This window comes from Triticum dicoccoides, chromosome 5A (genome assembly GCF_002162155.2).
Source record: "Triticum dicoccoides isolate Atlit2015 ecotype Zavitan chromosome 5A, WEW_v2.0, whole genome shotgun sequence".
In the NCBI taxonomy this organism is placed as follows: Eukaryota; Viridiplantae; Streptophyta; class Magnoliopsida; order Poales; family Poaceae; genus Triticum; species Triticum dicoccoides.
Window position 1 is genome coordinate 529,834,637 of NC_041388.1, and position 16,693 is coordinate 529,851,329.

At 51.0% G+C, this 16,693-nt stretch overlaps 2 protein-coding genes across 2 annotated transcripts; both read right to left on the minus strand.

Moving 5' to 3' along the window:
* Positions 1–200: 200 nt before the first annotated feature.
* LOC119302550 (UDP-glucose 4-epimerase 3-like) lies at positions 201–2,416 on the minus strand. The gene is made up of 8 exons (XM_037579584.1): positions 2,118–2,416; positions 1,940–1,989; positions 1,687–1,822; positions 1,474–1,575; positions 1,030–1,339; positions 861–943; positions 695–786; positions 201–607 (listed from the first exon to the last, which is right to left on the minus strand). Exons 1-8 carry the CDS (start codon positions 2,352–2,354, stop codon positions 511–513), a joined length of 1,107 nt encoding a protein of 368 aa, XP_037435481.1. The 5' UTR covers positions 2,355–2,416; the 3' UTR covers positions 201–510.
* A 5,073-nt stretch (positions 2,417–7,489) lies between these two features.
* Positions 7,490–10,074, minus strand: LOC119302551. The gene is made up of 2 exons (XM_037579585.1): positions 9,802–10,074; positions 7,490–8,443 (listed from the first exon to the last, which is right to left on the minus strand). Exons 1-2 carry the CDS (start codon positions 9,893–9,895, stop codon positions 7,731–7,733), a joined length of 807 nt encoding a protein of 268 aa, XP_037435482.1. The 5' UTR covers positions 9,896–10,074; the 3' UTR covers positions 7,490–7,730.
* Positions 10,075–16,693: the final 6,619 nt, after the last annotated feature.

A 16,693-nucleotide genomic window follows, 5' to 3' on the forward strand; every position in this document is an offset into this window, starting at 1 on the left:
CTTAATCATGTCCAGTGTATGCAACCAAACAACATGCACTAGTATGAACACAGCCAATGCGAGCAACCAAACATAATGCATAGAGGCGTTGCTACGATACAAGGAGAGGGGATGCATGCAACCAATCAACATGCAAATGACGGTTTTTGCCTGTATATTTTAACCAGACCCAAAAATGATCCAGGTAACCAAACTCACCCTGCGAGTACTATAGATCCAAGCAGTAAAAAGTTTGTAATGATTCGCTTCATCAGTCTCGCTCTATAATTGGAAGGAAGAAAAAGGAAGCAGATGACGGCCCATGTTTGAAACCAGACCAAAATTCTGTGGCAAGCACCAGCCCGGCCCAGTGAGAGTCCAGTCTAACCCACCCAACTCAAGTTCCATCTTGAATAGTAGTACTAGTAGTAGTACTACAACAGAAAACATTTTCTGGGCACCCTTTAATGCCCTGGGCTTATTGACACATCTTTCTTTCACGTTACAAGGCTCCCGACGGGCCCCATCGGATCAGTCTTTGTTTTCAGCGTCGCCGCAGTAGCCGTACGGGTTCTTCTTGGCCCAGTTCCACTGGTCCCTGCACATCTCCTCGATCCCGTACTTGGCCCTGCAAAGCAGCAAAGCGGCACACCATAGCACGTTTTAATCCATCTCGCTCGATAAGCTATGACTGGTGTTCACGGCGATCGGTTACCTCCAGCCGAGCTCCTCTTCGGCCTTGGCGGTGGACGCGTACACCTGCTCCGAATCGCCCGGCCTCCTCGGGCACATCTTCACCGGGATTTTCTGCAGCCAGAAATGTCAGTCTCAGACCCGTTTTCATCAGGCAAAATATCAAGGGCAAAGAAGAACGTGTCAACCTTGCCGTATGCCTTCTCGAAGGCGCTCACCATCTCCAGCACCGTCGTCCCGCGCCCCGTCCCCAGGTTGTACGCCACACAGCCTGACAAAAACAGAAGCGCACTTGTGGTAAATGATGCCGGGCGCTGGGTTGGGTTGGTTGTTAATTGGGCCGGCGGAGGGACGCACCGATGTCAGGGGTGGCGAAGAGCTTCTCGAGCGCGGCGATGTGGCCGTCGGCGAGGTCGACGACGTGGATGTAGTCCCTGACGGCGGTGCCGTCGCGGGTGCGGTAGTCGTAGCCGTAGACGTTGAGCTCGGGGCGGCGGCCGACGGCCACCTGCTGGATGTAGGGGAGCAGGTTGTTGGGGACGCCCTTGGGGTCCTCCCCGATGTCGCCGCTCTCGTGGGCGCCGATGGGGTTGAAGTAGCGCAGCAGGATCGTCCTCCACTCCGGGTTCGCGTGCTGGTAGTCGCGCAGCATCTCCTCCAGGTACAGCTGCGTCAATCACATCGACGCCAGTCGAAAAGGTTAGATTAATTGCCGAAAACTCCGATGGCCATCGCTGTCGCCTTGGGCAACGTGAGTGTGTCAGGAAATCGTTTCTGACAGACTGTATGCAGAGAGTTTACCTTGGTCCTGCCGTACGGGTTGAGGGCCTTGAGGGGGGAGTCCTCGAAGCAGGGCACCTTCTCCGGCTGGCCGTACACGGTCGCCGACGACGAGAACACCAACTGGTAGGAAACATTCTCCAAAGTGTCAGGGCCATCACTGAAGATCTTCGGCCATCTCTGAAGAGCAGGGGACAGTGCTAACGGGATTGGGGTTTTACGGGGAGGGAGTACCTTGTTGCACCCGTGCTTCTTCATGACGTCGTAGAGGTTGACGGTGCCGACGATGTTGTTGCGGTTGTACATCTCCGGATGCGCCACGCTCTCCGCCACCGCCTTCAGCCCGGCGAAGTGTATCACGGCGTCGTACCTGGTGATCAGTCAGTCGCACGGCAAAACGGTTAGTCTCGTCGATCGATCGCCACGATTGGGAATCAAATTGATGCTCCTGACTGAAGGATGAATCGATCGAACAACTAGGTAGTACCGCTTGGCGGCGAACACCTTCTCCAGGTCATCCTTGATCGTCAGGTCGCCCTGAAATTCACCCAACCAATCTACCAATCAATCAGGGTACAGAACTCTGCCAGGCACGAGATCGTCGAGCAGGATCGAAGAAGCTGAAGGAGACGACGGTGGGCGCAGGCAGTTAGGAGTATACGTACGAAGATGAATTGGAGGCGGGCGGAGAGGGCGGGGCCGACGATGTGGCGGACGCGGTCGAGCGCCTCGGGGACGGAGTTGTGGAAGTTGTCGACGGCGGTGACGGCGTAGCCCTTCTCCAGCAGCTGCAGCACCGTGTGCGTGCCGATGAACCCCGCGCCGCCCGTCACCAGCACGCTCCTCCCCTGCCCCTCGCCGCTCCCTGCCCCGCCCCCAGCGCCAACGCCGCCGATCGCCATCTGTCGCTCGCTCTCTCTCTCTCTCCGTGTTCCGTTGGGGATTTTGCACTCGCGTATGTACGCACGCCACCGCACCGCCGAAAGATTTATAGACTGGAGAGGGTACGTGCCCGTGCGAAGATAGGCTACGAGCTATAGTCTAGTACGTACACACGGATCGGGATAGGAGTAATTGCGTGAATATTCGTTCTGATCTTGACCTGATATGCTGTGGCACCGTTGGCTTTCCTATCGCTTGGAGCTCAAAAGGCGATCGATCGGCCGATCTCGTCTTGATCTCTGCTACTATAGTTAGTTTTGGGAAATCTCAAAAAAAAAAAAAGAGTTAGTGTTGGGGTTTTGGCACGCTGCGAGGCAGCTCTATCGGCTGCGCCGGCCGGCGCGATGTTCCCGGCCGTAATAAGTGATGTGAGGAACCGCGCGCCAGTAATTCGGCAACCAACAACGCGCTACGCAACAGAAGCGTCCGAGATAGGTGCGTGCGTGCGTGACACACGAGTCACGCCGCGGCGAGAGCGGCGCGCGGCGGGTATCTCGTTGCCCCCCGCCCCGCCCCGCCCCGCCCGATCACCAACGTTGCCATCGCCGTCTCCATCGGCCTCATCCACAGGGGAATAATTATGGGCCGGAAAAAAACGGTTCGGCCGCCGCAGGCCCAAATGAACCGTTCATAATCGGCACGAGTCAGGAGGGGTCCTCTCTCGTCACCGCAAACCAACGTTTTCAGGAAGCAGGGCGTGGTACCTACTACGTACGTGCAGAGTCGTGGAAGTTGCGGCGCACCGGCCGTTGGAGGAGAAGTGCGGGGAACAACCACATCCCTTCTTCTTTTCCGTGCCCCAGTGCATATCTCTCTTCGGCCGGACGGATATGCATGCATGACACGGTAAAGGAAAAAAAAAAGGATAAGACATGCACGACTTGTTCCATGTCTGATTGATGGGGCGGCAGCTCTCCCGAGACGACGATAACGGCCGTGGGGAGGAGGAATCCGGTCTTCATGGGCTGCTCGCGAGCGCCCTCTTCCCAGATGCTTAGCGGGCCTCTAATCCTGGCCTTCTTCGCATCGGCGCAGTGCATTTCGGGCCGTTTTACCAGCTGCGATGAGCGGAAAAATGCCACGACACTGGCCCAAAACGACAAGAAAAGTCCCTATATTGACCTAAAAAAATTCCCTATTGAAACTGAGGTCACATGGGCGGCGAGAAAAAAAAACGGAATCACTATGAATCTGACGCCAGTTTTATAGTGGCAATTGGGGGCGAACAAGTTCGTAGCTGTTAGATGTTCGCACGGATCTTAAAGTGTTAGACCCAGACAAATCAACATGGCAAATAATTGAATCAAACCCTGTCAACATTTATTCGTTTATAGTTTTTTGCCATGGAAAAAGTGTTTATAGCTTTTGCCATGTCACGCACATAGATTTTGCCATGCCAAAAACACCCTTTTTGGCCATGGCAAATTAATTAAGATTTTTGCTATGGCAAAAAAGTTCAAACCCGTTGCCATACAAACCAACACACTTTTTGTCATGCAAATTAGTTAAGCTTTTTACTATGGCGAAAAATTTCAACCCGTTGCCATGCAAACCAACACATCTTTGTAAACCATTTTGCCATTATTTTCTCCCATGCTCATATGGCAAATTCACTCGTAACTTTTGTACTCCTAAGTTCCCGCATGCTTGGCAAATCTACATTCATGAGGTTGCCAAACAATTGAACAAGAATATCTAGGGTCACAAAACGTGGCAACTAACCAACAAGTGGGACCTCATACTTTTTTGGGACTGTAATGGCAAACTAATGTGCCATGGCAATCAATTTTTGCCATGAGTTTTTGGAGCATTTAAATTTTTTCTGTTGGACCTTGCAAATTTCTTTTTTGCACCATGGCAAATTTTCTTTACATACCAAGGCATATTTATTTTACGGACAATGGCAATTTTTCCTTCTTAACCATGGTAATTTTCCTTTTGAAACCATTGATTTTTTTACCACGGCAAATGCAGAAATTTAATTTTAGTTGCATGGCAAATTTAATATTTTCGACACACAAAGTTTTTATGAACAAAACCATTGTAAAATACTTTTTGTTTTTTCTTATTTTTTCTTCACGTTTTTTGGGGTTTGGACATTTTTTGGTGCAACACTAGGCAACTGGACTGTGCCTGGCCATTTTTCAGTTTGGGCCGGCAGGATCTGTGCCGGATGGGTCAACAGATAAGACTATACCCCGTTTCACGCGGGGCTTTAAGCGCTTAGTTTTTTTTTTCCTTTTTCCTTTTTGTTTTCTGATTTCTTTTTATTCGGACAGATGCGGAAAGGAGGCGCTGGGGAGGTGGACAACAGAAATGAAAAGGAGACGGAGGGGAATGGTTTGTGTGCGGCTAAGGTAGCTTCTCTATCTCGCGTTCGCGCTGAGACTGAGCACTTTACCTTTAATCACTAGAAAAGCTCGAGCCAGGGTCCTATTTTCGTTCTCCATGACTTTAAAGCTGCTTCTCTTTATCAATTTTGGACAGTTCTGTAAACATTGGTTTCAGGGGTTCTATGACCAAAATCTGACCGAACGACTGAAAACATGGGCATGGTAGAGCTTGTGCGCCAAGATTCGTGCGGGTAATCGAATGGTAGCTAAGATGTTTGCTCGAACCTGCAGAAAATCTGGCATTCGAGTTTTACAGTTTGGGGAAAAAATAGTGCTAGAACAATTTCACCATTATACAGTGGACCATCATCATACAATAATCTTGTAATGCTGCCTATGAACATCAAGTGGGTAATAAAAGTGGAGCAGGTTTCTCGAAACAAAATTCACTAGGAAGCACACATGCATACGTATAGACTTCAGAATCTGGCCGGTACAGTACAGTCCAAGTCAACCAGATCCACCACTGAGAGAATAATAATTTCCTGTGCTGTAGCCTGTATGTAGACCCAGTGATAATATTTTCTGATTAACCTGTCCGTGACAGTGGTCCGGGCAATGATAGTACCCCTTTCCCTTTCTCCGGCCAAATCCACGCCCAGATCTCCACTCACAACCTGGCAGCCAGCCAGCCAGGCTTGAGGCCAACTCCACCGCGCGACTTTAAACGGACGTCTGTTTTGTTCGAATTCTGTCCGTTTGGGTAGGGATTTGGGGTTGTGTCCGGACGTGTCCTGAAATGCGGTGGCTATGCGCCAACCGCGCGGACGCATCCTGTCAGCATATTATTTCTTTGCAAGTCATTAGCTTTATTTCATCATTTTTTTTTGATACATGGATTGGTACATGGAAAATGCATCATCACATTTTGACTAGTAAAGCAAGACCAAAAAAAGAAGAACAACAAGAATACATTTTAGAAGATAGCCAACTTCTATAACTGCCCCCTTGAGTTGGGTTAGGGCCTTCTCGATGCACTCATTGTTGATCTGTGGAGGGGGGTCGATCTGGCATCCTCCTTTCTTCTTCAAGCCAGAAGGCTCGATCTGGCATCCTCCTTTCTTCTTCAAGCCAGAAGGCTCGATCTGGCATCCTCCTTTCTTCTTCAAGCCGGAAGTTGATGTTGCTTCCTCCTCACACCTAGTCTCGTGTCTAGCCTCTAATCTAGCAACAAGTGCACTGGTCTCATTTTTAGCCTCTATGCTAGCTAAAAGTGCACGAACATGTACTAAATTTCGCTCTATCAATATATCGATGTACTCTTCTTCCCAATACCAAAACTTGCATCCATTCTACACATCAAATTTTGAAGTTAGCACAACTAGTCAAATCTAAAGCACAAACCGAAGCTAAAAAAAGTGCATACCCCATCGTTTAAGCACCTGATGAACACCCATCCGGGATGTTCCGGCGTTGTAGACACGCGGCGCACGACCATCCTTGGGCAGTGCTCGCACTTAATGAGTGGCAACGGTGCGCCGGCGAGCTTTTGGGCAAGCACCGAGCCCGGCCGACCGCCATTCGTGTATCTGCCGGCGGACCACCGACGGTGCAGATCCGAGCGGCTAGAGGAGGAGCCACTGCCTGCATGTGGCCTTGCGGCCCTGCCAGGGCCTTCCGGCGAGGTGCCCGGCCAGTCCATGGCGCGGCCCGACCTCCCACAGCCGGCCGAGCTCAAGACCGACCGGATCCGCCCCAAAACCGGCCGGCGGGTGCGCAAACCAGGTGGCCGTGGTTGGGTAGCTCGGCGGCGCCGAGGGGGAGGGGTTGGGCGAGCTCGCGTCCGAACTGCACGGCTGCAATGGCAGCGGCGGCAGCGAGGGGAAGAGTGGGGAAGAGTGGAGGGGGTGCGGCCGGAGGGAGGGAGGGGGCGGATAGAAAAAGGCCCGTCTTGTGCCACCGACAGGCGGGCCAAGGGAGGACACGCGCAGACGACCTGCGCGTCCGCGTGGTGTCCGTTTCACCTCAAAAGCGGCGCAAACTTGGGACGCGGATGGGTCGAAAGCGGACACAAAACGGACAAAAATCCGTTTGCTCCCGCGCGTTGGGTCGCCTTTTTTGTCTCTTTTACCCCAAATGAACGGGGTGGGACAAGATAGGGTCGCGCGGTGGAGTTGGCCTGAGATCCAGAAGAGGAGAGGATCGGTTCAAAACAAGAGAAAGAAATGACTCGAGGGGTCAGCTGCCAGATCAATGATTAATAAAGGTACACTAGAAGACGAAGCGAAGGTGAAAAAGGGAGAGGCAAATGCTGGCACAGCGTAAATTTCCAAGGGAGCAGGCATAGCAGCAGCAGCATCTTTGCATGCCCCAGATCTTCATTCTTCCACATGCAGAAGCAGAAAGCAGTGAAGAATCTCGTGGTAGAATCCGGACAAGTTGTCGTCATTTCACACTACAATCACGGAGCCTGGACGAAAGATGTGCCGATCCAGGGATAAATTACGCTCAATAGTCCTGCCCGGTGAAAAGTGTAAACACGCCCTGCCGACAGTTTGCCATCTTGGGTGACTCAGGACAGAATGGCCAAATGAAGCAATTCCAGTCCATCATACTCCTTCCGTCCCGTAATATAAGACGATTTTATAAGCTGGGACGGAGGGGGTAGACATGAGGAAAAGCTTATGCTGTAAATTTCCAGCAGAAGGGAAAGAACAAAGAGCTAAACACCTTGAATAGACTGGACAGCAAAAAAAAGTAGCTAAGCTTACTGAACAAACTGTTGAATTTCATTCACAGAACCAGATTGGATAGTTGTTCAGTTCATCATGTGAAGTGCGCACTCAACCAAACGAGAGCATGTTCCATAGTTACATTATTATCTATATATATCGACCTTAATAATATACTGAAGCATAGATTCGATATTATCCACAGTTCCACACCACCTACCCACGACGAAGCGCAGCGAAGCTTATACTCCCACAAATTGCATCGCCGAGCTCACCTCTCGCGCTTTCTCTTCAACGGGAGCAGCTTCTTCACCTTGTCTGAGCTTCTGTTCACCGATTCTGCGTCTTCTACGCGGCGGAAGCCAAGGTGCGACGACAAGTTCTCCACTTCGACTTTGGCGACATCCTTTCTCACTCCTATGTCGGTGATGTATCTACCGGCACAGTACATCCCGGCTGTGACAGTGGCCATTCCAAGCGGACCGGCAGCAAAAATCTTGAACGGAGTGGACAGAAGAGCTGCCAGAGGCACGCCAATGGCGGAGGATGCTTGCCCGCTCACCCCGATGCCAGGTTCATCCACGGGTACAAGTCCAGTCTTGCAGTAGAGTGCAAAGTCCTCGCAATTCTTCTCGAACATGTCGTAGTTGCCAAACCCATTCTGAAGCAAGTGCATAGCTCTCCGGACCACAACCTCCGATGGGTCTGACTGGGCAATGGTGCAGGTTCCCCCACGAAATTTTGCAAGGAAAATTGCAGGTGGCACTCCGTACTCGAAGCAGTAGAGGGAGCCATTGCCAAGAAAGCAATCCAAGCAGGTGAGTACGACCCCACTATCGGCCAGCTGAAAACCACAGTCTGGGAATGTTGGGCACTCTGATGAAGCCTGTGAGATCAGGCCAGAGATGGAGTTGGATGAATCCGAAGATTCAACTTCCTTCTTTCGTGTAAAATGGACCACTTTGCTTCCTCCAACATAAATACCTGAACACGGAATTAGTAGCAACTGGATAAGAAAGTGGCTAACACTAGAACAATTTCTCCATAAGCAATATCCAATAAAATAGAAACAGATGCAGGGAAAATAGACAGGTTGGTGTGTGAGCGGGTGAGTGTGGGGCAGGGGATAAGACAGTTTGTCCAAAAAAAAACTGACAACGGGCACTTTATTAAAGCATCAAGATTCTACAGTTTTGACAAATAATGCAGCTTTTCCGTGCATGTACCCATGGCATCATGCGCAAAACATACAGCATGTCCTCCCTGCATATGGGCTATGGCCCTCACTGAATGCACAAAAAGGAGCACCTCAATAGATAGAACACTGCATGGGCGAATAAAAAGCACTGATCATTTTGGCTCCCTTGGATGTAGCCTCACCAAATCAGCAACAACTAATATGGATCCGAGGGAGCAGTTTTTTTGCAGACAATTAATATGGATCAAAGATAAAAGGGGTAACTCCGATAAAGTTGGAATAATAAAACAAATTAAAATTTGATGGTACTTTGATGATTCTAGTCTACAGTTACTCCAAACGAATTAATAATAAGAAGGCTTGAAGTGGTTATCTCTTAGAGTGAGAGCAATCTGGAATTAATAATAAGAAGGCTACTCCACGAAGACAGCAAAGAGCAGATACGGACAGACAAGTAGGTCAGCAGTAGGTGAGCAGCAACAAGTGCCATTTGTTCTACATGTAAAGCAAGGAACATGGCATGTGGCATCCCAGCCATCTGGAAGGAGTTGGGGATGGACTTGGGGAGCTTCAGTTGAGCTTGAACCCCCTCAATTGGAGCCTAACCATCTGGAAGGAGTTTTTGTTTTGCTTTTGCGGTCACAATGGTTTTAACACCAAAATTAATGCTGTCGCAACTTTTACATGGTATAATACTGAACTCCGGATGAAAGAGAGTAGAGATCGTACAATAATTGGGGGATGTGGTACAGCTGACAAGTTGTCAATTTCTCATCAGGTAGCTTGGCATTGCAAACTAGACAACCGGGGAAGGGAGACTTGATGGTTGACGCGCATCTCTCCTACCAATCAAGCGATCGTTGCTTCAAGCAGGGGACTTGGCTCTACAGAGTACAGATAAACCCCAGGCTGCCAGTGCCGCAGTTGCGAGATGAAACATGCAGGCGCACGCTAATTGCGAACAAAGGACATGAAAACACTAGCGTGACTGAAACCCCGCGGCGAAAATGCCCCCGCATTCAGGCACAATTCACAGCGCCGCCGGCCGGCGGAGCAATCGGGTAGCGAGAACTCAGGGGCTGAGACCCCGAGGAGCGGCGGAAACCGCGGAGAGGGGAGGGGAAGGGGGGCCGCTGCAGCGTACCGTGGTGGGAGTAGGCGTAGACGGCCCTCCAGGTGTAGATGTGGTCGCCGGGCCTGACCTCCGACCGCTCCACCCGGTTCGACAGCAGCCCCATCCTCCCCGCCGCCGCCGCCGCCGCCCCCAACGCTCTCCTCCGCGCTGTCGGTGCGGCGCCGTGGCTTGCCCTCGCGTCCGTGCGAATGGAGTGAGCTCCAGCCAGTCTATATAAAAGGGGAGGTGGAGGGGGCGGAGGCCGAGGCGAGGTAATAATGCGGGGGAGGGCGGAGGCGAGGTATATTCGCGGCGGCGAGGCCGGGGGGAGGGGCGAGGTAAAGAATGTCGCTGTCACACGGCGTCGCGTCACCCACCACCGGTTCGGTTGGTCCGCCCGTTGCGTTGCGCTCGAGCGAGTCGTGGGTGGAGCCTCGCTCGGTCGCTGGCTGGCTGGGCGGGCTTCCGTTTCCCGGCTCGGGGAAACCACAAATGGTGGAGACCGAAGGCGAAGAATAATCACGCCGGTCGCGCTCGCGTCGCATGCCGCCGGCGTCACGTGGCGAGGTGGGTCGGCACGTTGCTCTGCATGGCTCGCGGTCCTGAAATGAAAGTTGCAACGAATGTGGCGGGGCCGTCGGGACGGGTCGTAGGGCATCGGGCACCAACTAGGGGTGCCAACCCACACACCAACTCCGGCTGCGCACCTACCTAACCCCGTGCCAGGTGCCGCGGTGAGAGACGAGCCCACGCCGTGGCAGGTCCCTCGGTCGGATCTTCTTCTTTTTTAAGGTAAAAGCACGCCAAGCCCAGGAACTTGTCGTGCCCGTGATGTTTTGACCCACAAACTTGCAAATCCTTACTCCGCCATCCAAAAACTTGCAGCCGATGTGCAAAAAAGCCCACAGCCAATCCCGCTGCGATATCTGGCGCCATGCTGGCAGAGGCGGTCGTCGCATAACTTTGCAGAAACCCCCTGGCCTTTACCAGTAATGAACCCGCACTCCACATCTCTCCCTCTCGTTCCCCATTGCAGCTCCAGCCAAATCCCTAGTTTCTTTCCCTCTTGTTCCCCACTGTATCGCCCGACGCAAGAAGCATGAGAGCTAGGTCGGCGGCGGCGGCGAGTCTGGGCTGTGGAGCGAGCGACAAGGAAGGGTTGCACCATTGGAATCAGTGGAGCCATGCTTGATTGCCCCTGTTCTTCGTGTTTGCACTGACGGAGTACACGTACTGGAACCTGACAAAATAGTACTCCCTTCGTCCCAAAATTCTTGTCTTAGATTTGTTTACAAATGGATGTATCTATTTCACATTTTAGTGTTAGATACATCCGTATCTAGATAAATCTAAGACATGAATTTTGAGACGGAGGAAGTAGTGAACAAGCTAAACTGAAAATAGAACGCATGGGGTGATAAGAGCGAAATGCGGGTGCTTCTTATACTCGTCGTTGTCAGATGAGAGTACAATTGGGTTCTTGTTGTTGCCTTGTTGAGTTGACGTCGAGGAAGACGCAGCGGCAGTCGCTGCCCTTGCTCGCTCTCTGGCTGCGCGCTCTGCTTCGGCAGCCCGACGGAGGACGACGTCTGCCTGCGCTGTGGACCAGGACGCAACTATGATGGCGTCGTCGAGCTGCTGCTTGGCTGCGCGTAGAGCCTCATCGGCATGCGTGGTGAGCAATGATGCCTCATACAGCGGAGCTGGTAGCTCGAAGACGATTTCGTCAGGCGGTAGGTATTCGTCGCCTCCAGCCTCCCTCCGTTGGGCGCACCGTCTCTCCTACATCTTGTCAGGACCCCGACTCAATGCCACATCGATCTAGCATGTAACACCTCATATCACTTTGCGGCCTCACGCACGGTATTCCCACGGGTGTCGCCTTACCTTTGCCCGGGACCGTTTGCGCCTTTTGGCACACGTATATGACAGTGTCGCTAGCATCCATATGATAAGGAGCCCGGGGCTGACATGGCTAGTCGTAAACCCAAAGTGGCACAGACTTACAGGGACAGGCATCCATGACCCAGCATCGAACGTGTCGGTCATCAGCGAGTGAATCCAGGCTGTAGCACTGGGCTAGCAGGACTCCGGTGAACCGGGCTGTAGCGGGCTAACAGGACTCCGGTATTCATCGCGTGACATTTCCCCGAAGGGACATACACAGGAACGAAGAAGGACACATGCCGGCCAGCCTAAGTGTTCCGGAGCAGTAGCAAGCTACCATGGCTCGGTGGAAACACTAGGAGACATTTCCCGATAAGAGAGGCTACTAAAGATAAACAACTAGATAGTCAGATCCCACACATACCAAGCATTTCAATAACATACACACAATATGCTCGATATGTGCAAACACAACATGGCATCACAACATGACTCTACGACTCAAGTAATTTATTCAATAGGCTCCGAGGAGCGAGATATTACAAACAGGGGTCTCATGACCCAACATTCAGAGCATACAAATCAAAGCACAAGCGGAAGCTATCATGTCTGGGTACAGACATCTATAAATGAAAAAGGCTGAGAAGCCTGACTATCTATCAGATCCTGCCGAGGGCACAAGATCGTAGCTGAGGTAACAAGCTAAACGTCGAAGTCCACGTGGAACTACTAGTGAGACTGAAGTCTCTCTGCAAAAACATAAAATAGGCAAACGTGAGTACAAATGTACCCAGCAAGACTTACATCAGAACTAACTACATATGCATCATTTTCAACAAGGGGATGGTGGGTTTTAACTGCAGCAAGCCAGCTTTGACTCGGTGGCTATCTTAAACTACGACTGCAAGCGACTCTTTTGAGGTGGCGCACACGAGTCCACATATTCACCATATCAATACACCACTATGGATCCGCTCCCGTCTCCCTACGAGAACGCCATCCATAGCACTCACGCTTATCTTGCGTATTTTAGAGTATCCACTTTCACTTGTCTATGAACTGATATAAGCAACCCAGAAGTCCTTTTCCGCGGACACGGCTATTCGAATAGATGATGTTAACCCTGCAGGGGTGTACTTCTTCATACATGTTTCCACCACTTAGCGTCTGCACACGACATGTGCTCGGCAGACTTCAAGCGAAAGCCGACGTGGGTGTAGACCACGACCTACCTAAACACTCAAGTCTCTAGTCCAGGTTTATCGCCTATTCGGGTTCCATCCATGAGGAGATCCGGCCGGAGTTTCGCTCACAGCCCCAAACGATGTGAACAGGGTTCCGTGACACCAAACGGGCGCCCGGTATACCCGGCCACGTGCCTACCGCATCACAGCCCACCCCTACGGTCAGCGCTGTCCACGGCCTCCAGCATACTACAAACACCAGAAACTACTTGCAACTCCTGGACAGAGGACAAGGGTGAGTAAGAAGTCGAGCGGGGTCATATTTCAGGGCCCAATGTATGGTAGTAGCTGAATCATGGATCACAAACACAGAACTCAGTTCCTGAGGACGGCTTCAATGAGACAACCCACCATGTACTCCTACATGGCCTCTCACCGCTACCTTTACCAAATCGTGTTCACACACTTAGCTCACACACAGTAGGACATGTTTGCACGCCTCTGATTCATCCCCGATGAATCAGACCTGACTCAACTCTAAGCAGTAGCAGGCATGACAAACAAACATGAATGAGTAGGCACAACAGGGCTCAAACAACTCCTACTCATGCTAGTGGGTTTCATCTATTTACTGTGGCAATGACAGGTCATGCAAAGGACAAAGGGGTTCAGCTACCGCAACAAGTAACAGATGAATCGGTGTTGTCCTAATGCAGTAAAAGAGAGCAGGAGCGAGAGAGTAGGATTGTATCGGAATGAACAAGGGGGTTTTGCTTGCCTGTCACTTCTGAAGATAACATTGAGTCTTCATCAGTGTCAACGATCACATCATCGGTATACGTCTATCGAGAGGGGACAATACCGGCAACACAGAAAGGAACACAATCAATGCAATGCACAATATGATGCATGATCATGACATGGCAAATGAATGTGTGTTGGGCTAATGCAACTAAAACCAGATTAAATGAAGTTGGTTTGAATACAAGATTCAAATTTAAACTCCATATGTGATTATTCAAATGCCATTTAATTGATTTGTGCTGAACAGCAGCTATAAGTTGTTCTATCATGCATGAAAATGGTACAGATGGATTCCTTGAATTTTTCTGATAATTTTTCATATATGATTTATTTAATTTGGAGTTACGGTTGAATTTCTATGAATTTTAGAAGTTTTAGGCATTTTCTGGAATTTCAGAATTAAATTAAATCCAGAAAATGAGTTATGACATCAGCACTGCGTCATGCTTGCATCAGCAAGTCAACAGGGCTGCCCCGGGTCAAACCTGACGTGTGGGGGCCACACGTCAGTGACACAGGTTAGACAGGGGGGGTTAGTTTAATTTAATTAAAGATTAGGGCACTAGGGCCCACATGTCAGTGGCTCTGGGGTTAGATTAGGTGGTGATTAGCTTAAGCTAATCACCTGATGGCGGGGGCCCACCTGTCAGTGTCAGCAGAGGGGGTAGTTAAGATAAAATAGTTAAACTAATTAACAGGGGGGGGCTGGCCCCACCTGTCATCGACCCAGAGAGGGGGGGGGTCCCGCCGTGGTCAACGTGGTCAGACCCACCGGCGGCTTGACGCCGGCGAGGCCAGACGCGGTGGTGCGCGTCGGAAACCAACTACATGGGCTCTTTTGGCGCGCAGGAAGCAGCTACGGGGAGAGGGTGGAGTGGCGCATCCAACGGTGGCGGTGGCGGAGGCTGGGGTGGCCGGGGCTGCCGGCGGCGACCTCTTTTGCGGCTGCCGGAGTTCGGGCAATCTCGGGGTCGGGGTTAGGGAGCACGGCAGGAGGAGCTGGGGCGTGCTACAGACTCCTGAGATCATGGTGAGCACGTCAGTGGGCTCGGATACGAGCTGGGGTGGCTGTGGCCACGGCCATGCCATGGCCGGCGGCGAGAGATTCTCGGGCAAAGTGGTGGGGCTAGCTAGAGAGGGAGGTGGGGCACGGGAAGAGGGGGAATCAGCACAGGAGCTCACAGCGGGTGCAGTGGTGGCCTCGGCGAGCTCGGGGAGGCACCGGAGCTGACGAATTTGACGAAGACGGCCGGCGGGTCCGAGGTAGAAGACGACGTCGATGGCGGCGATGCGGCACGTCCGGGACCTCGTGGCTCGTTGTGGAGGTAGAGGGAGGACCCGCGGAGCTTCCTGGGGCGTCGGTGAGGCTAGGGGTGGCCGGTGGCCATGGGTACGGCGACGATGGCGGCGAGCTCCGCTCGGTGGTGTGCGCGGGAGGGAAGCAGAGGAGGGAACGGGGTCCAGGGGAAGAGAGGGAGGGCTGGACGGCTCCGGGCGGCTGCGTGGCGTCTCCACGCATGGATAGGCTCGAAGGGGGAGGCCTCCAGCGCGAAGCAGGAGGTGGCCGGCGCTCTTCGGGCGCGCGCCACGCCTCGCCTCTGCCTTCTGGCAGAGGAAGAAGAGGACAAGGGGGGGAAGGAGGTGGGCTGGGCCTGCGTGGGCTGCACAGTGTTGGGCTGTGGGTGGCTGCCAGGTAAGGTCCAGGTAAGGTTTCTCTCCTCTCTTTTATAATTCTGTTCTGTTTTATCTTTTCTATTTTCTGCAATTTGTTTTTGATTTGATTTAAAATATCAAATCATTTTATAAAATCCTGGAAACAGTTATGGGTGTTTTCTGAATTATTTCAGTGACCCCTACAATTTTCCAACATTTATTTGAACATTTAAATTATTTATAGTATTTAAATGCCCAAAGTCAAATACAATATGATTTAATTCAAAAATCCAAAAATGACCTAGGAATATAATCATCATTTTTGGCAGAGGTTTCCACCTTAACCAGAAATCATGAACTTTTCTTAGGAACCTTTTGGGTTTATTGAAAAGATTTTAATTCACCCTAGTTGAGTTGATTTAATGCTAGGGTTTGAACATCCCCATTTCAATTTTAGGCAAAATTTAAACATGATGCAAACATGAAGCTAGCCTAGAGCACTACCAGCAGCTAGGGATGTGACAACTCACCCCCACTAAACAAGAATCTCGTCTCGAGATTCAAGCGTAGGGTAAGGTGAAGGGGAAACGCAAACTAGTATAATCTTCACGATCCAGGTTGCACTTCATAGGAACGTTGATTTGAACACCATTATTGTCTCGAAGTCTTGCTCTGAGAACTCCAACTAACATGACAACGAGAGGAAAGGAAAGATCCTAAAAGAATGGTTCTTCTCGAAAGTCGAACAACTCAGGATTAACTCACGGAATGAGACATAGCAACATCTCTCGAGCTGAGAGGCGAAGCACACATCCATAGGAATGGAGTGAAGCAGATGACGAAGGTTCACTAGGTAGACCACAATTTCACGCTTAAGAAGGTGGTAATCGATTGTCAACGTAGCGAGGAGTTGAGTTGCCATGATACCATAACGATACACCTTAGGGAAGGTGACTCGTAGAGATATCCCCTTAAGTGGCAAAAAGAATTACTTTTGATTCAGAGATCACTGAAACTCTTTAAACCAGCCTAAGGCAATTCTCGAGCGATCATTTGGAGGGGGTCGGTAGAATGGCATACTCGGACTTGGATGATGTGGATTACCTTGTTGAAGACAACGTAATGGATGAATTTGCTTACCACCGGAAATGGAAGAGACCCGTGGTAGAATGGCACATTGGCGGTGCAAGCTGGGAACAAAATGCAAATGCTGGGAATGATTCTGGTAACTGGGGAAGAACCCAACAATAGAGAGTGAATCCACTGTTGAGAAGTTATAGCATAACCGAGGAAGTTGAGAGCAAACCTAGCTAGTGCCGATGGTAACACCTAACGCTTGTGCATGCTCTCAAGAACTTGAGCATTTCCATAATCATCAAGGTTTTACCAATATC